At 58.5% G+C, this 19,457-nt stretch overlaps 2 protein-coding genes across 2 annotated transcripts; one reads left to right on the forward strand and one right to left on the reverse strand.

Annotated features, from left to right (window-relative positions):
• Positions 1–808: 808 nt before the first annotated feature.
• On the reverse strand, positions 809–8,029 carry LOC144247802 (vacuolar protein sorting-associated protein 72 homolog). The gene is made up of 6 exons (XM_077789437.1): positions 7,884–8,029; positions 6,032–6,184; positions 5,837–5,948; positions 4,186–4,365; positions 3,066–3,207; positions 809–2,162 (listed from the first exon to the last, which is right to left on the reverse strand). Exons 1-6 carry the CDS (start codon positions 7,998–8,000, stop codon positions 1,790–1,792), a joined length of 1,077 nt encoding a protein of 358 aa, XP_077645563.1. The 5' UTR covers positions 8,001–8,029; the 3' UTR covers positions 809–1,789.
• Positions 8,030–8,783: 754 nt separating this feature from the next.
• On the forward strand, positions 8,784–19,249 carry LOC144247803 (phosphatidylinositol 4-phosphate 5-kinase type-1 alpha-like). Its single transcript, XM_077789438.1, has 8 exons — positions 8,784–8,855; positions 10,794–10,828; positions 11,248–11,322; positions 13,043–13,173; positions 13,924–14,041; positions 15,153–15,305; positions 17,115–17,414; positions 18,855–19,249. Exons 1-8 carry the CDS (start codon positions 8,807–8,809, stop codon positions 19,062–19,064), a joined length of 1,071 nt encoding a protein of 356 aa, XP_077645564.1. The 5' UTR covers positions 8,784–8,806; the 3' UTR covers positions 19,065–19,249.
• The last annotated feature ends 208 nt before the right edge of the window (positions 19,250–19,457 follow it).

Consider the following 19,457-nt stretch of genomic DNA (forward strand, 5'->3'; position numbering starts at 1 on the left):
TTCCATAAACCCCACAAAGCTCAAGGAGGTTTTGGCCCCACAAGCCCCGAATTCGGGGGGTGGAGGGGGTTTGGGGGAGCTAGGAATTAATTTTGTAGGGTTTTCTGGAAAAGAGAATCCCATGAAGTTTATTTTAGGCTTCTCTGGTGAAAGGAATCCCACATTATGGTGGGACCGTGTGGAAAATAATGGGTTTGTGAACCTTGTTTATTGTAGGATTTCTTGGAAAAAGGGTTCCCAGCCTGTATTTTCTGTAGAATTTCCTACAAAAAGGTGCTCTCACTCCCTATTTTTTATAGGATTTCTGGGAAAGGGCTCTGCAAGCTACTTTATTTATTGTATCCTGAAGAAAGGGGCTCCCACCCCGAATTTTTGTAGGATCTCCCACCACCTCACACAAACCAACCCCCAAATCATCTTTATTCCCTCCTCCAACACCTTTTGAGCAGTGACCCCAAAACAACATCCCTCCAGGTGATCCCACATCCCTAAATCCCAAATCCCAACACCCCAGTATCCCAAAATCCCAGGATTCCGGGCAGTGCCGACACTTTGCTGAGGAAGATTTTCTGCTGCTCTGGGATGGAGCCCCTCAACAAAACCCTCACCGCTGTCAACGCCAAAATCCCGACATCCAAACCCCAAATCCGGGATCTCAGGCTGGGGATGCTCTGCCTGATGACGATTTTGGGAGGAACGCTCCCACACCCCAAACCCCAAATCTCAGGCACTGGGAATGCTCTGATGATGATTTTGGGAGGGACATTCCCAAATCCCAAATCCCAAATCTCAGGCACTGAGGACACTGTTTGATGACAATTCTCTGCTATTTTGGGAAAGACACTCCCATACCCCAATACCCCAAATCTGAAATCCCAGGCACTGGGAACACTCTGCTTGACAATCTTCTGCCATTTTGGGAAGGACTCTCCCACAACCCAAATCCCAAATCCCAAACCCAAAATCTCAGGCACTGAGCACGCTCTGCTTGATGACGATTCTCTGCCATTTTGGGAAGGACTCTCCGGTACCCCACACCCCAAACCCCAAATCTCAGTCACTGAGCACGTCGTGTTTGATGACGATTTTGGGAAGGACTCTCTGGTACCCCACACCCCAAACCCCAAATCTCAGGCTGGGGACACTGTTTGATGACGATTTTGGGAGGAACACTCCCATACCCCAAATCCCAAATCCCAAATCCCAAATCTCAGGCACTGAGCACACTCTGTTTGATGACAATTTTCTGCCATTTTGTGAGGAACACTCCCACACCCCACGCCCCACACCCCAAATCTCAGGCACTGAGCACGTCGTGTTTGATGACGATTTTGGGAAGGACTCTCCAGTCTCCCACACCCCACACCCCAAATCTCAGGCACTGAGCACACTCTGTTTGATGACGATTTTGGGAGGAACACTCCCATACCCCAAATCCCACACCCCAAATCTCAGGCACCGAGCACACTCTGCTTGATGACGATTTTCTGCCATTTTGTGAGGAACACTCCCACACCCCAAATCCCACACCCCAAATCTCAGGCACCGAGCACACTCTGTTTGATGACGATTTTCTGCCATTTTGTGAGGAACACTCCCACACCCCACACCCCACACCCCAAATCTCAGGCACTGAGCACGTTCTGTTTGATGACAATTTTGGGAGGAACACTCCCACACCCCAAATCCCAAATCCCAAATCTCAGGCACTGAGCACACTCTGCTTGATGACAATTTTCTGCCATTTTGTGAGGAACACTCCCACACCCCACGCCCCACAGCCCAAATCTCAGGCGCTGGCGACGCTCTGCTTGATGACGATCTTCTGCCGGCCGGGCCGCGCGGCGGGGCCGTCGGCGGGCGCGGCGGCGGCGGCGGCGGCGGCGCTGGGCAGCCCGTGCGCGGTGACGTACTTGCGGTAGGCCTCGCGGATGATGCGGAAGGCGCGGGCGTTGGAGTAGGGGATGTCGGTGATGGGGTCGCGGTACAGGGCCGGCTTGTGGGTGACGGGGCACAGCTCCCGCACCGGCAGCCGCGGCGCCTTGGCCCGCGGGAAGCAGCGCTCGAAGGTGGCGTCGTCGCTGAAGGAGATGAAGGTGCGCGAGCACTTCCCCGGCGACGGCGGCGCCGCGGCGGCGCCGGGCTGCGCCTCGGGGTCCAGCCTGCAACGGCACCGGGACCGGCATGGGGGGAACCGCGGGGCCGGGGCGGCGCAAAGCTCTGAGCCCAGAGGGGTTCGGGGGCTCGGGAGCTGCGGCTCCAATGGGGGATTTGGGGTTTGTGGCGGTGCCCAAAAACTGCAACTCCCACGGGATTTGGGGCCTCAAAAACTGCGGCTCCAACAGGGGATTTGGGGTTTGTGGTGGCGCCCAAAAACCGAGACTGCTACGGGATTTGGGGTCTCAAAAACTGCGGCTCCAATGGGGGATTTGGGAGTTGTGGTGGCGCCCAAAAACTGAGACTGACATGGGGTTTGGGGCCTCAAAAACTGCGGCTCCAATGGGGGATTTGGGAGTTGTGGTGGTGCCCAAAAACCGAGACTGCTACGGGATTTGGGGTCTCAAAAACTGCGGCTCCAACGGGGGATTTGGGGTTCATGGTGGCGCCCAAAAACTGAGACTGCCACGGGATTTGGGGCCTCAAAAACTGCAGCTCCAATGGGGGATTTGGGGTTTGTGGTGGTGCCCAGGAACGGTGGCTCCCATGGGATTTGGGGCCTCAAAAGCTGATTCCCATGGGGGATTTGGGGTTTGTGGTGGTGCCCAGGAACTGTGGCTCCCATGGGATTCGGGGCCTCAAGCCTGCCACCTGAGCTGTTCCTCCTGTGCGGTTTGGGGGTTCCAAGGTGGTGCTCAGGAAATGCTTTTCCAGCGGGATTTGGGGCTCCAAAGTGCTTTCCCCCTCCCCAAGTGGGACAAAGCCAAGGGAAGGCTCCAGGCTGGGATTCAGGGCCCAAATCCACCCACCCAAAGTGGAATTTGGGGATTTGGGAGCTCTGCCCAGCCCCTCCGGGGCTGCTCCAGGGGAGGCTCCAGGCTGGGCTTTGGGGTTCTGGTGCCACTCACCCCTCGACGTCCACGGGGTCGTCGCGGCCGGGCTCGGGCAGGAGGGGCATGGTCAGGGACCAGTAGCGGATCACGGGGCCCACGATCTTCCTCTTCTTCTGCACCTGCTTCTTCTTGTCCGCCTCCAGCCGCTCGTAGTTCTCTGGGGCGGGGAGCGGGGTCAGGAGCGGGGCAGGGAATGGGACAGGGAATGGGATCAGGGAATGGGGCAGTGAATGGGACAGGGAATGGGATCAGGGAATGGGATCAGGGAATGGGATCAGGGAATGGGGCAGTGAATGGGGCAGGGAATGGGATCAGGGAATGGGACAGGGCAGGGAATGGGATCAGGGAACGGGGCAGGGAACGGGGCAGGGAATGGGATCAGGAATGGGGCAGGGAATGGGACAGGGAATGGGATCAGGGAATGGGATCAGGGAATGGGGCAGTGAATGGGGCAGGGAATGGGATCAGGGAATGGGACAGGGCAGGGAATGGGATCAGGGAACGGGGCAGGGAACGGGGCAGGGAATGGGATCAGGAATGGGGCAGGGAATGGGACAGGGAATGGGACAGGGAATGGGATCAGGGAATGGGGCAGGGAATGGGGCAGGGAATGGGATCAGGGAATGGGGCAGGGAATGGGGCAGGGAGCAGGCAGGGAATGGGGCAGGGAATGGGGCAGGGAATGGGATCAGGGAATGGGATCAGGGAATGGGATCAGGGAAGGGGGCAGGGAATGGGGCAGGGAATGGGATCAGGGAATGGGATCAGGGAATGGGATCAGGGAAGGGGGCAGGGAATGGGGCAGGGAACAGGGCAGGGAACGGGGCAGGGAATGGGATCAGGGAATGGGACAGGGAATGGGACAGGGCAGGGAACAGGGCAGGGAACGGGATCAGGAGCGGGGCAGGGAACAGGGCAGGGAACGGGATCAGGAGCGGGGCAGGGAACAGGGCAGTCCCAGTCCCAGTATCCCAGTCCCAGCCCCAGTATCCCAGCCCCAGTATCCCAGTCCCAGTCCCAGTATCCCAGTCCCAGTATCCCAGCCCCAGTATCCCAGTCCCAGTATCCCAGTCCCAGTCCCAGTATCCCAGCCCCAGTATCCCAGTCCCAGTATCCCAGTCCCAGTACCCCTCACCCAGGGAGCGCAGGTTGATCTCCTCGGTGATCTTGGCCTCCTCCAGCAGCTCCTCCTGGGTCAGGGGCCGCTCGTGGCTGGTGCCTCCCTTTTTCCTCTTGGACTGCACCTGGCGCTCCTGCAGCCGCAGGAATGTCTGCCGCGTGTGCTCCGTGGTGGACTGCCGCATGTGCTTCCGGCCTGCGGGCACGGGAGCTCCGGGATCGCTCCTGGCACTGGGATCCATCCCGGCACTGGGATCCCATCCCAGCTCCGGGATCCCATCCTGGCACTGGGATCCCATCCCAGCTCCGGGATCCCATCCTGGCACTGGGATCCCATCCCAGCACTGGAGATCCCATCCTGGCACTGGGATCCCTCCTGGCACTGGGATCCGGCCCAGCTCCGGGATCCCATCCCAGCCCCTGGAACCCCATCCCAGCTCAGGGATCCCATCCTGGCACTGGGATCCAGCCCAGCTCCGGGATCCAGCCCAGCTCCGGGATCTAGCCCAGCTCAGGGATCCAGCCCAGCTCCGGGATCCCTCCTGGCACTGGGATCCAGCCCAGCTCAGGGATCCAGCCCAGCTCCGGGATCCCTCCTGGCACTGGGATCCCTCCTGGCACTGCGATCCAGCCCAGCTCAGGGATCCAGCCCAGCTCAGGGATCCCATCCCAGCCCCTGGGATCCAGCCCAGCTCAGGGATCCCATCCCAGCCCCTGGGATCCCATCCTGGCACTGGGATCCAGCCCAGCTCCGGGATCCCATCCCAGCCCCTGGGATCCAGCCCAGCTCCGGGATCCCTCCTGGCACTGGGATCCAGCCCAGCTCCAGGATCCAGCCCAGCTCAGGGATCCGGCCCAGCTCCGGGATCCCATCCTGGCACTGGGATCCAGCCCAGCTCAGGGATCCCATCCCAGCCCCTGGGATCCCATCCCGGCTCTGGGATCCAGCCCAGCTCAGGGATCCATCCCAGCTCAGGGATCCATCCCAGCTCCGGGATCCCATCCCAGCACCAGGATCCAACCCAACTCCTGGGATCCTGGCCCAGAGCACTGGGATCCATCCCAGCACCAGGGATCCCATCCTGGCACCGGGATCCATCCCAGCACCAGGGATCCCATGCCCAGCCCTTGGAGAACCAGGGGCACTCTCCTGGGATCGCATTCCCAACCCCTGGAGCACCCATCCCGTCCATCCCCACCCATCCCACCCCATTCCCACCCTATCCCACCCCATTCCAACCCCATCCCGTCCATCCCCACCCCATCCCACCCACTCCCACCCCATTCCCACCATCCCCACCCCATTCCAACCATCCCCACCCCATCCCAACCCATTCCCACCATCCCCACCCCATTCCAACCCCATTCCCACCATCCCCACCCCATTTCCACCCCATCCCACCACACTCCCACCACATCCCACCCCATTCCCAGCATCCCCACCCCATCCCACCCCATTCCAACCCCATCCCGTCCATCCCCACCCATCCCACCCCATTCCCACCCCCTCCCACCCCATTCCAACCCCATCCTGTCCATCCCCACCCCATCCCACCCCACTCCCACCCCATTCCAACCCCATTCCCACCATCCCCACCCCATCCCACCCCATTCCCACCATCCCCACCCCATTCCCACCATCCCCACCCCATCCCACCCCCACTCACTGTCTGCCCCATCCTCCTGCAGCTCCAGGGCCGGGGGTTTCACCTCCCGGCCCCTCTGGCTCGCTGCCCGCGGCCCCTCCGCCTTCCTGGCCCGGAGGCTCCTGAGCGGCTCCTGCGGGGCGGAGCGGCTTTGAAGGCGCCGGACTTTGGGGATTTGGGGTTTTGGCCCCAAAAGGGCCGGGCGGGGCTCGCTACCCGGTAGGCCTTGGTGAGCACGCGGCGGCGGCGCCGGGGCTCGGCCTCGTCCTGCTCCGAGCCCGGCTCGTCGCCCTCGTCGATGTCGAAGTCCGAGTCCACCTCGTCATCGCTGTCCGAGTGCTCCCCGCGGTACTCGTCGTCCCCGGATTCCTGGGAATGTGGGAATGGTGGGAATGTTGGGAATGTGGGAATGTGGGAAAATAAAACTGGGAACCAGGGAACCCCAGCGAGTGCTCCCCGCGGTACTCGTCATCCCCGGATTCCTGGGAATGTGGGAATGTTGGGAATGTGGGAATGTGGGAATGTTGGGAACCATGGAACCCCAGTGAGTGCTCCCCGCGGTACTCGTCATCCCCGGATTCCTGGGAATGTGGGAATGGTGGGAATGTTGGGAATGTGGGAATGTTGGGAGCCAGGGAACCCCAGCGAGTGCTCCCCGCGGTACTCGTCGTCCCCGGATTCCTGGGAATGTGGGAATGTTGGGAATGTGGGAATGTTGGGAGCCAGGGAACCCCAGCGAGTGCTCCCCGCGGTACTCGTCGTCCCCGGATTCCTGGGAATGTGGGAATGTTGGGAATGTGGGAATGTGGGAATGTGGGAAAATAAAACTGGGAACCAGGGAACCCCAGTGAGTGCTCCCCGCGGTACTCGTCGTCCCCGGATTCCTGGGAATGTGGGAATGTTGGGAATGTTGGGAATGTGGGAATGTGGGAATGTTGGGAACCAGGGAACCCCAGCGAGTGCTCCCCGCGGTACTCGTCATCCCCGGATTCCTGGGAATGTGGGAATGTTGGGAATGTTGGGAGCCAGGGAACCCCAGCGAGTGCTCCCCGCGGTACTCGTCATCCCCGGATTCCTGGGAATGTGGGAATGTTGGGAATGTTGGGAGCCAGGGAACCCCAGCGAGTGCTCCCCGCGGTACTCGTCGTCCCCGGATTCCTGGGAATGTGGGAATGTTGGGAATGTGGGACTGGGAACTCCGGAATCCCACCCAGGGAACATCGGGAATGTGGCAATATTGGGAATATTGGGAATGTTGGGAATGTGGGAGTGGGAACTGTGGGATCCCGCTGAGTGCTGCCCCTGGTCCCCACTGTCCCGGGGCTCCTGGGACAGGGAACATTGGGAATGTGGGAACATCAGGAATGGGGACAGCCCCATTCCCTGAACACCCCCCCGTTCTCAGGACAGCCCCATTCCCGGTGCCCATTCCCGGTGCCCATCCCCGGTTCCCCATTCCCGGTGCCCATTCCCGGTGCCCATTCCCGGTGCCCCATTCCCGGTGCCCATTCCCAGTTCCCCACTCCCAGTTCCCCATTCCCGGTGCTCTTTTCCGGTGTCCCCATTCCGGTGCCCATTCCCAGTGCCCCATTCCTGGTGCCCATTCCTGGTTTCCGGTGCCCATTCCCGGTTCCCTCCCCCGTCCCGGTGCCCATTCCCGGTGCCCATTCCCGTTCCCTGCCCCATTCCCGGTTCCCATTCCCGGTGCCCATCCCCGGCCCTCCCCATCCCCGGTGCCCATTCCCGGTGCCCATTCCCGGTTCCCTGCCCCATCCCCGGTTCCCCATTCCCGGTGCCCATTCCCGGTTCCCATTCCCGGTGCCCATTCCCGGTTCCCTGCCCCATTCCCGGTGCCCATCCCCGGCCCTCCCCCGTCCCGGTGCCCATCCCCGGTGCCCATTCCCGGTTCCCTGCCCCATTCCCGGTTCCCATTCCCGGATCCCCATTCCCGGTGCCCATTCCCGGTTCCCTGCCCCATCCCCGCCGCTCCCCGGTCCCGGTGCCCCCGGCCCTCCCCCGCTGCGCTGCCGTTTCCCGCGCTGCGCTCCCGCCCGGCGCCGCTCGGTGCCTCGTTGAAGCCGCCGTAGGTGGTCTGGTAGAACTCGTCGTCGTCGTGCGCCAGCAGCAGCCCCGGGAGCCGGTTCCCCGCCGTGCGCCGCGGGGCGCGGCCCTCGGCCAGGCTCATCTCGGCGATCCGCGCGCCGCCTGCCGCCCGCCCGCGCGGCCGAGCGCCGAAACATCGATCGTGACGTCACCGGCCGGCTCCGGCGCAGCGGGCGGAGTGACGTCACGCGCCATGGGCGGAAACCGTAACGCGCGCTGTGACGTCATGGGTGCGATTGCCTCGCGTGTGCGGTGACGTCATGGGAGTGACGATGCTATGCGCATGGTGGCATCAGATGTGTGGTGACGCCATGGGTGCGCTGATGTCACGGGGCGGGTGAGCTGTGACGTCACAGGCAGGGCCGGAGCTCTGTGACGTCATAGGGCAGAGGTGCAAGAGCCTCCGTTGTGACGTCACAGGACGGGGGGTGTGTTCCCGTGACGTCACTGACTGGGAGTGCGGTGCAGAACGGTGACGTCATTCAACATGTGACGTCACCCCGACCCACGCGCCGCCCGCCACGCGACCCAGCGGGGCCCCGAGCTGCGCATGCGCCGTGCGGGCCCGCCCGCGTGGCCCCCGCTCCCCCCCACACCGCCCGCGGCCGCGTGGGGCGCGCCGCGGGGGGCGGGGTTTAGCACAGAAAGGGGCGTGGCCGCGCCTGATTGGCGGCGCTCAGCGCGGAGGGGGCGTGGTTTCGCGCCGAGAGGGAGCAGAGGCGTGGTTTAGCCGCGAGGGGCGTGGCCTCGCCGCGGGTGGGCGTGTCCGTGCCCGCACACAAAGCCTTGTCAATGGGCGGGGGGCGTGGTCTGCGCGGAAAGGGGCGGGGCCCGCGGGGCGGGGGCGGGGCCGGGCGCGGCGGGCGGGGGCGCAGCGCGCGCTCCAAGATGGCGGCGGCGGGGCCCGAGCCCGGCGGCAGCGGTGGCGGCCCCGGCGGTACCGGCCGGGAACGGGGCCCGGAGCGGGGGCCGGGGCCCGGGGAGGGGCCTGGGCGGCTCTGGGGGCGCCGGGGCATGCGCGGGGAGCGCGGGGGCGAGGGGGCTCTGAGGGCGTGGGGGGCTGAGGGGGGCTCTTGGGGGGTCGTGAGGGGGATTTGAGGTGTTTTGAGGGGGATTTGGGGGTAATGAGGAGGCTTGGAGGGGTTCTGGGGCGCATTTGGGTGGTAATGAGGGGTCTGGGGGGTTTTGAGGGGGATTTGGGGGTTTATGAGGGGGATTTGGGGATTATGAAGATGATCTGAGGGGTTATGAGGGGTATGGGGGTTATTGGGGGATCTGGGGGTTATGAGGGGGATTTGAGGGGTTCTGAGGGAGATTTGGGGGGTTATGGGGGGATATGGGTGTAATGAGGGGGATTTGGGGATTATGAAGAGGATTTGAGGGGTTATGAGGGGTCTGGGTGGGGGTTATTGGGGGATTTGGGGGTTATGAGGGGGATTTGGGGGTTATGAGGGAGATTTGGGGGGTTATGGGGGGATATGGGTGTAATGAGGGGGATTTGGGGATTATGAAGAGGATTTGAGGGGTTATGAGGGGTCTGGGTGGGGGTTATTGGGGGATTTGGGGGATTTGAGGTGTTCTGAGGGAGATTTGGGGGGTTATGGGGGGATATGGGTGTAATGAGGGGGATGTGGCGGGTTATGAGGGAGATTTGGGGGTTTTGAGGAGGATTTGGGGGTTATGAAGTTGATTTGAGGTGTTCTGAGGGGGATTTGGGGGTTATGAGGGGTCTGGGGTCGTGAGGGGTTTTTTGGGGGGTCTTTGGGGTTGTGGGTGGTTATGGCTGGGAGACTGAGGGGGTTTTGGGGGTCTCTTTTGGGGGTGTAGAACTGTGGGGCTGAGGGGGATTTCTGGGGGTCTTTATGGTTTTTTGGGGGGTGTAGAACTGTGGGGCTGAGGGGGATTTTTGGGGGTCTTTATGGTTTTTTGGGGGGTGTAGAACTGTGGGGCTGAGGGGGAGTTTTGGGGGTCTTTATGGGGTTATTTTGTGGGGGAACTTTTTTGGGGAGGGGGCTTGAGCTTCCTGAGGGAATTTTGGGGGATCTGGGGGTGTCTGAGGTGCCGTGGGGGGTGGCAGGGCCCAGATTTTCCCTGGAAAATCCGAATTCCGAGCTTCCCTTTCCCTGTGGAAAACCCGGGAACGCACGGGGGGCACTCCAGAGGCCCGAAATTCCCAAAAAAAAAGGAAAAGCAGAGTGGGACTGGGGCGGGGAGGGAGAAGTTTGTTGGTGCCAGGGAAATCCGATTCCCGTTCCCGTCCGGTGACTCACGGGGGTGGGCAGGGCTCGCGGGGATCCCGAATTCCCAGAAAAACCCCGGGAAGAGCCGGGAATGGGCAGCAGACCCGCGGGGTTTGTCTGGCTCAGCGGGAAAAGCAGCCAGGGAAAGGGCTGGAAAAGAAAAATCAGGAATTCGCTGGCTTGGAGCCTTTTTTCTGGGATAAAAAAGCAAACTTTTGGCTTTTAGAGCCGGCGTTTTTCCTTTTCCTGCCTTTTCCTGAACTTGGCGGGGTTCCTGGGGGAATCCAGCCCTTTATCCCACTTTTTCCAGCTCCAAATCTCCTTTTCCACCTTACGTTTTGGGCCCAGGTCCATGGAGATTCCATCTGGGAAAGAGTTCCCTGCTCCTCGGTTTTCCCTGGAAGGATCTGTGGCCTGATCCCTGATTTTCTGGCTCTGCATCCGTGGGGTTTTTTGGGAATTTGCAGTCAGGAACCCCAGGAGAGCAGCTTATGCAGGCGGGATAATTCAGTTTTTGTGTTTTGTAGGGTTTTTCCCAGTTTTTGTGGGATTTTTCCTGGGGTTTTGCTGGGATTTTCCCCTGCTTTCCTGGGATCGATCCTCTCTGAGCGTGGATTTTCCCTTTCTTTTGGCAGGATCCAACACCTTCAAGAAATCCCTGACTCCTGAGGTGAGTTCCAGCCTGGAAAATTCCCAAATTCCAGCTTTTCCTGCTCTTTTATGCAAGCCTGCCTGACCCTGGCAGCTTCTCCCATGGGAATTTTGGGGATTTACCCTTCCCAAGGGAATTCCTGCTCCAAAACCCACATTTATCCTGGAACCACCTCCAAAATCCTTGGAAAAATTCAATTTTACAACTCCTGGATGAATCCTTGGATCCCTGGGCCAGGAATCACCGGATTTGGATTCTCAGCTTTCCTAAAATTCCTTCTGGAACCTTGGAATTACCATGGGGGGAAACCCAGCCTAGCTTTCCATGGATTCCAGGAATAAAACCAAACTTTTCCAGGAGGTTTTGGATGGGAAAAATCCTGGAAGAAATAAAATTTTCTCATTTTTCTCTCTCTTCCCATTTTTTCTTTTCCCAAGATGCCGGGAGGATCCCAAACCATCCGGAAAGGCCACAGAGGAGTGGATTCCACAGGGGAGACCACCTACAAAAAGGTAAATTCCCACTTTTTATTCCCTTTTCCCAAGGAATTTTGCCCAGGATTGCTGTGGGAATGAGAAGAGATTCCATGGAAACGACGGAAGTGACAGAAGAAGGGAATTTTTGGGGCTTTTTTCCGATTTTAATTGCCATTGAATTCCTCCTGTTCCCACTGAATTCTGTCTGTTCCTGTTGGATCCTTCCCATTCCCACTGAGTTCCCATTCCCACTGAATTCCCACTGAGCTCCCGTTACCATTCCCATCAAATCTCTCCCATTCCCATCCTGTTTTTCCTGTTCCTGCTGCACCCCGGCCATTCCCAGCCCCATTCCCACTGTAGTTCCCACTCTTGCTGTAATTCCCGTTCCCAGCCCCATTCCTACTGCAATCCCATTGTTCCCATTCCCATTCCTGCTGTAACCCTTGTCCAGTCCCATTCCCATTCCATTCCCATTCCCAGCCCATTCCCATTCCCATTCCTGCTGTAATCCCCTCCGTTCCCATTCCCGCTGTAACCCCGTTGTCCCTGTTGTGCCCATTCCCGCTGTTTCCCTGTTGTTCCCATTTTCCCGTTCCCGCTGTAACCCTGTTAGCCCCATTCCCATTCCCGCTGTTATTCCCATTTTTCCTGTTGTCCCCATTCCCATTCTCGCTGTTTTCCCGTTTTTCCCGTTTCCCCATTCCCACTGTAACCCTGTTACCCCATTCCCATTCCCGCTGTTTTCCTGTTGTTCCCGTGTCCCCGTTCCCACTGTCACCCCATTGTCCCCATTGTCCCCGTTCCCATTCCCGCTGTTATTCCTGTGTCCCTGTTCCTGCTGTAACCCCATTGTCCCCGTTCCCATTCCTGCTGTTTTCCCGTTGTTCCCGTGTCCCCCTTCCCGCTGTCACCCCGTTCCCATTCCCGCTGTTGTTCCCGTTGTTCCCGTTTCCCTGTTCCCGCTGTAACCCCATTGTCCCCATTGTCCCTGTTCCCATTCCCGTTCCCATTCCCGCTGTTTTCCTGTTGTTCCCGTGTCCCCGTTCCCGCTGTAACCCCATTGTCCCCATTGTCCCCGTTCCCATTCCCGCTGTTGTTCCCGTGTCCCCGTTCCCGCTGTCACCCCGTTACCCCGTTCCCATTCCCGCTGTTTTCCCATTGTTCCTGTGTCCCTGTTCCCGCTGTCACCCCATTACCCCGTTCCCATTCCCGCTGTTGTTCCCGTGTCCCCGTTCCCGCTGTAACCCCATTGTCCCCATTGTCCCTGTTCCCATTCCCGTTCCCATTCCCGCTGTTTTCCCGTGTCGCCGTTCCCGCTGTCACCCCGTTCCCATTCCCGCTGTTGTTCCCGTGTCCCCATTCCCATTCCCACTGTCACCCCGTTCCCATTCCCGCTGTCACCCATTCCCGTTCCCATTCCCGCTGTTGTTCCCGTGTCCCCGTTCCCATTCCCACTGTTTTCCCGTGTCCCCGTTCCCATTCCCGCTGTTTTCCCGTGTCCCCGTTCCCATTCCCGCTGTTGTTCCCATGTCCCCGTTCCCATTCCCACTGTTTTCCCGTGTCCCCACTGTCACCCGTTCCCGTTCCCATTCCCGCTGTTTTCCCGTGTCCCCATTCCCATTCCCGCTGTTTTCCCGTGTCCCCGTTCCCGTTCCCGCTGTTTTCCCGTGTCCCAGTTCCCGCTGTCACCCGTTCCCATTCCCGCTGTTGTTCCCGTGTCGCCGTTCCCGCTGTCACCCGTTCCCGTTCCCAGACCACGTCGTCGGCGCTGAAGGGCGCCATCCAGTTGGGCATCACCTACACCGTGGGCAGCCTGAGCACCAAGCCCGAGCGCGACGTGCTCATGCAGGACTTCTACGTCGTGGAGAGCATCTTCTTCCCCAGGTGGGCGCCCCGGGGCCAGCCCGCCTCCGGAATGTCCCATCCCTACAGTCCCATCCCATCCCATGGGTCCCATCCCATGGGTCCAATCCCATGGAACCCATCCCATCCCATTGATCCCATCCCTTCAGTCCCATCCCATCCATCCCATGGGTCCCATCCCATGGAACCCATCCCATCCCGTTGATCCCATCCCATTGATCCCATCCCTTCAGTCCCATCCCATCCCGTTGATCCCATCCCATTGATCCCATCCCTTCAGTCCCATCCCATCCCATCCCATCCCATCCCATGGGTCCCATCCCATGGATCCCATCCCATGGGTCCCATCCCATGAAACCCATCCCATGGATCCCATCCCATCCCATTGATCCCATCCCTTCAGTCCCATCCCATCCCATCCCATCCCATCCCATCCCATCCCATCCCATTCCATCCCATCCCATCCATCCCATGGGTCCCATCCCATGGAACCCATCCCATGGAACCCATCCCATTGATCCTATCCCATCCCATCCCATGGATCCCATCCCATCCCATCCCATCCCATCCCATCCCATCCCATCCCATCCCATGGATCCCATCCCATGCCATGGATCCCATCCCATCCCATGGATCCCATCCCATCCCATGGATCCCATCCCGTGGATCCCATCCATCCCATCCCGTGGATCCCGTGGATCCCATCCCATCCATCCCATCCCGTGGATCCCGTCCCGCGGATCCCGTCCGGAACGTTCCGTGTCCCCGCAGCGAGGGCAGCAACCTGACCCCCGCCCACCACTACAACGATTTCCGCTTCAAGACCTACGCGCCCGTGGCCTTCCGCTACTTCCGGGAGCTCTTCGGGATCCGCCCCGACGACTACCTGGTGAGCTGGGCGCCGAATTCCCTTTGCCTTCCCCTTTTCCCTTCCCTGGAATTCCCTTTCCCTTTTCCCTTTTTCCCTTCCCTAAAATTTCCTTCTCCTTTTCTGGTTTCCTTTTTTCCTTCTCTGGACTTCCTTGAAATTCTCTTTTCCGCTTTTCCCAGCCCAACCCCAGACCATTTCCAGCCCATGCCCAGCCCAATCCCACCCCATTTTCATCCCAATCCCTATTCCTGTTCCCAATCCCATTCCCAATCCCATCCCTGATCCCGTTCCCAACGCGCTGTCCCTGCAGTGCTCGCTCTGCAGCGAGCCCCTGATCGAGCTCTCCAACTCGGGCACCAATCCCTGTTCCAATCCCATTCCCAGTACCCAATCCCATTCCCAATCCCATTCCCAGTACCCCATCCCATTCCCAGTACCCATTCCCAGTTCCCAGTCCCATTCCCAATCCCATTCCCAGTACCCAATCCCCGTTCCCAGTACCCATTCCCAATCCCAATCCCATTCCCGTTCCCTGTCCCCGCAGTGCTCGCTCTGCAGCGAGCCCCTGATCGAGCTCTCCAACTCGGGCACCAATCCCTGTTCCAATCCCATTCCCAGTACCCAATCCCATTCCCAATCCCATTCCCAGTACCCCATCCCATTCCCAGTACCCATTCCCAGTTCCCAGTCCCATTCCCAATCCCATTCCCAGTACCCAATCCCCGTTCCCAGTACCCATTCCCAATCCCAATCCCATTCCCGTTCCCTGTCCCCGCAGTGCTCGCTCTGCAGCGAGCCCCTGATCGAGCTCTCCAACTCGGGCGCCAATCCCCGTTCCCAATCCCATTCCCAGTCCCATTCCCGTTCCCATTCCCAGTACCCATTCCCAATCCCATTCCCAGTACCCAATCCCATTCCCATTCCCAGTCCCATTCCCGTTCCCTGTCCCCGCAGTGCTCGCTCTGCAGCGAGCCCCTGATCGAGCTCTCCAACTCGGGCACCAATCCCTGTTCCCAATCCCATTCCCAATCCCCGTTCCAATCCCATTCCCAATCCCATTCCCAGTACCCATTCCCAATCCCAATCCCATTCCCATTCCCAATCCCATTCCCGTTCCCTGTCCCCGCAGTGCTCGCTCTGCAGCGAGCCCCTGATCGAGCTCTCCAACTCGGGCGCCAGCGGCTCGCTCTTCTACGTCTCCAGCGACGACGAGTTCATCATCAAAACCGTGCAGCACAAGGAGGCCGAGTTCCTGCAGAAGCTCCTGCCCGGGTACTACATGGTGAGAGCTCGGGAATGCCGGGAATCCCCCGGGAAATCCTCGGGAATTCCTTGGGAATTCCCAGGAAATCCCTGCAAACTCCTTCACATGGCTGGAGGCAGCAGCCTTGGGCTGGCGGCTCTGGGTTGGGGCCCTTTCCAAGCCCAAAACACCAGGAATCCATGGAAAACCCCAGCAATCCATGGAAAACCCCAAAAACCCATGGAAAACCCCAACAATCCATGGAAAACCCCAGCAATCCATGGAAAACCCCAACAATCCATGGAAAACCCCAAAAACCCATGGAAAACCCCAGCAATCCATGGAAAACCCCAGCAATCCATGGAAAACCCCAGCAATCCATGGAAAACCCCAGCAATCCATGGAAAACCCCAAAAACCCATGGAAAACCCCAGCAATCCATGGAAAACCCCAACAATCCATGGAAAACCCTAAAATCCCATGGAAAACCCCAACAATCCATGGAAAACCCCAGCAATCCATGGAAAACCCCAACAATCCATGGAAAACACCAGCAATCCATGGAAAACCCCAACAATCCATGGAAAACCCCAGCAATCCATGGAAAACCCCAGCAATCCATGGAAAACCCCAACAATCCATGGAAAACCCTAAAATCCCATGGAAAACCCCAACAATCCATGGAAAACCCCAAAAACCCATGGAAAACCCCAACAATCCATGGAAAACCCCAGCAATCCATGGAAAACCCCAACAATTTCAGTGGCAATTTCTTTAGTACAAATTTCAGCCACAGAAACTTCATTAGGAATTTCTTTAGTACAATTTTCAGTAGGATTCTTTGGTACAAATTCCAGTAGGAATTTCTTTAGTACAAATTCCAGTAGGAATTTCTTTAGTACAAATTCCAGTAGGAATTTCTTCAGTACAAATTTCAGCAGAAACTTCAGTAGTAATTCATTTAGTCCAAATTCCAGTAGGAATTTCTTTAGTACAAACTTCAGTATGAATTTCTTTAGTACAAATTCTCATAGGAACTTCAATAGGGATTTCTTTAGTACGAATTCCAGTAGGAATTTCTTTAGTACAAATTTCAGTGGTAGTTTCTTCAGTACAAATTCCAGTAGGAATTTCTTTAGTACAAATTCTCATAGGAACTTCAGTAGCAATTCCTTTAGTACAAATTCCAGTGGTAGTTTCTTCAGTACAGATTCCAGTCGGAATTCCTTTAGTACAAACTTCAGTAGGAATTCTTTTAGTACAAATTCTCACAGGATCTTCTGTAGGAATTCCTTTAGTACAGATTCCAGTAGGAATTTCTGTAGTACAAATTCTCACAGGATCTTCAGTAGGAGTTCCTTCAGTACAGATTCCAGTAGGAATTCCTTTAGTACAAATTCTGATAGGATCTTCAGTAGGAATTTCTTTAGTACAGATTCCAGTTGGAATTCCTTTAGTACAAATTCTCACAGGATCTTCAGTAGGAGTTCCTTCAGTACAGATTCCAGTCGGAATTCCTTTAGTACAAATTCTCATAGGATCTTCAGTAGGAATTCCTTTAGTACAAATTCTCACAGGATCTTCAGTAGGAGTTCCTTCAGTACAGATTCCAGTCGGAATTCCTTTAGTACAAACTTCAGTAGGAGTTCCTTCAGTACAGATTCCAGTCGGAATTCCTTCAGTACAGATTCCAGTGGTAGTTCCTTCAGCACAGATTCCAGTCGCAATTCCTTCAGTACCGATTCCAGCAGCCATCCCTTTAGTTCAAACCTCACTAGAACCTCCACTCGGAATCTGTCCCCGCTGTGCCACGCCGCCCCTGACCCGTCCCCATCCCCATCCCCGCAGAACCTGAACCAGAACCCGCGCACGCTGCTGCCCAAGTTCTACGGGCTGTACTGCGTGCAGGCGGGCGGGCGCAACATCCGCATCGCCGTCATGAACAACCTGCTGCCGCGCTCCGTGCGCATGCACCTCAAGTACGACCTCAAGGGCTCCACCTGCAAGCGCCGCGCCTCGGCCCGCGAGCGCGACAAGCCCTGCCCCACCTTCAAGGACCTGGACTTCCTGCAGGACCTGCCCGACGGGCTCTTCCTGGACGCCGACATGCACAGCGCCCTGTGCAAGACGCTGCAGCGCGACTGCCTGGTCCGCGGCGGGCTCGGGCGCGCGCCGGGGGGAGTCGGGGGGTTTGTTATTGGGTTTTGGGGGGGAAATTGGGGGGTTTGGGGGGTGTTCGTGGGGTTTTGGGGAGGAATCGGGGGGTTCGGGGGGTGTTCGTGGGGTTTTGGGGAGGAATCGGGGCGTTCTGGGGTTCTGATATTGGTTTCTGGGGGAAATCGGGGGGTTCTGGAGGTTTTCATTGGGTTTTGGGGGAGAATTGGAGGGGTCTGGGGTTCTGTTATTGGGTTTTGGGGGGGAAATCGGGGGGTTCGGGGGGTGTTCGTGGGGTTTTGGGGAGGAATCGGGGGGGTTCGGGGGGTGTTCGTGGGGTTTTCAGGGGAATCGGGGGGTTCTGGGGTTCTGATATTGGGTTTTGGGGGGGAATCGGGGGGTCTGGAGTTCTGATATTGGGTTTTGGGGGGGAATCGGGGGGGTTCGGGGGGTGTTCGTGGGGTTTTGGGGGGAAATCGGGGCGTTCTGGGGTTCTGTTATTGGTTTCTGGGGAAAATCGGGGGGTTTAGGGGGTGTTCATGGGGTTTTGGGGAGGAATCGAGGCGTTCTGGGGTTCTGATATTGGGTTTTGGGGGGAAATCGGGGGGTTCTGGAGTTCTGTTATTGGGTTTTGGGGGGGAATCGGGGGGTTCGGGGGGTGTTCATGGGGTTTTCAGGGGAATCGGGGGGGTCTGGAGTTCTGATAGTGGTTTTGGGGGGGAATCGGGGGGTTCGGGGGGTGTTCGTGGGGTTTTGGGGAGGAATCGGGGGGTTCTGGGGTTCTGATATTAGTTTTTGGGGGAATCGGGGGGTTCGGGGGGTGTTCGTGGGGTTTTCAGGGGAATCGGGGGGTTCTGGAGTTCTGTTATTGGGTTTTGGGGGGGAATCGGGGGGTTCTGGGGGTTTGTTATTGGGTTTGGGGGGGAATCAGGGGGTTCGGGGGGTGTTCGTGGGGTTTTGGGGGGGAATCGGGGGGTTCTGGAGTTCTGATATTGGGTTTTGGGGAGAAATCGGGGGGTTCGGGGGGTTTTCATGGGGTTTTGGTGGCGAATCGGGGGGTTCTGGGGTTTTGTTATTGGTTTTGGGGGGAATTCGGGGTGTTGTGGGGTTTTTAATCAGTTTTTGGGGGGAATTTGAGGCGTTGTAGGGTTTTTAATCAGTTTTTGGGGGAATTCGGGCTGTTGTGGGGTTTTTAATCAGTTTTTGGGGGGAATTTGGGGTGTTGTGGGGTTTTTTAATAGGTTTTTTGGGGGAATTCGGGGTGTTGTGGGGTTTTTAATCAGTTTTTTGGTGGGAATTCGGGGTGCTGTGTGGTTTTTTAATCAGTTTTTTGGGGGGAATTCGGGGTGTTGTGTGGTTTTTAATCAGTTTTTTGGGGGAATTCGGGGTGCTGTGGGGTTTCTTCACGGGGCTCGTGCCTCTCCCGCCCTGCAGGTGCTGCAGAGCTTCAAGATCATGGACTACAGCCTGCTGGTGGCCATCCACAGCCTGGACCAGGCGCAGCGCGAGCGCGCGGCCGCGGGGCAGCGCCCGGGCGACGGGCGCGGCCGGCCCGCGGCGCAGAGAGCGCTCTACTCCACCGCCATGGAGTCCATCCAGGGCGAGGCGCCGAGAGGGGGACCCATCCACACTGACGACCAGTGAGAGGGGCTGGGAGGGACCGGGAGTCACTGGGATGGACTGGGAGGGACTGGGATGGACTGGGAGTCACTGGGAGTCACTGGGAGTCACTGGGATGCGCTCTACTCCACCGCCATGGAGTCCATCCAGGGCGAGGCGCCGAGGGGGGGACCCATCCACACTGACGACCAGTGAGAGGGGCTGGGAGGGACTGGGATGGACTGGGAGGGACTGGGAGTCACTGGGATGGACTGGGATGGACTGGGAGTCACTGGGAGTCACTGGGATGCGCTCTACTCCACCGCCATGGAGTCCATCCAGGGCGAGGCACCGAGAGGGGGACCCATCCACACTGACGACCAGTGAGAGGGGCTGGGAGGGACTGGGAGTCACTGGGATGGACTGGGAGTCACTGGG

This window comes from Lonchura striata, chromosome 33, assembly GCF_046129695.1.
Source record: "Lonchura striata isolate bLonStr1 chromosome 33, bLonStr1.mat, whole genome shotgun sequence".
NCBI lineage: Eukaryota > Metazoa > Chordata > Aves > Passeriformes > Estrildidae > Lonchura > Lonchura striata.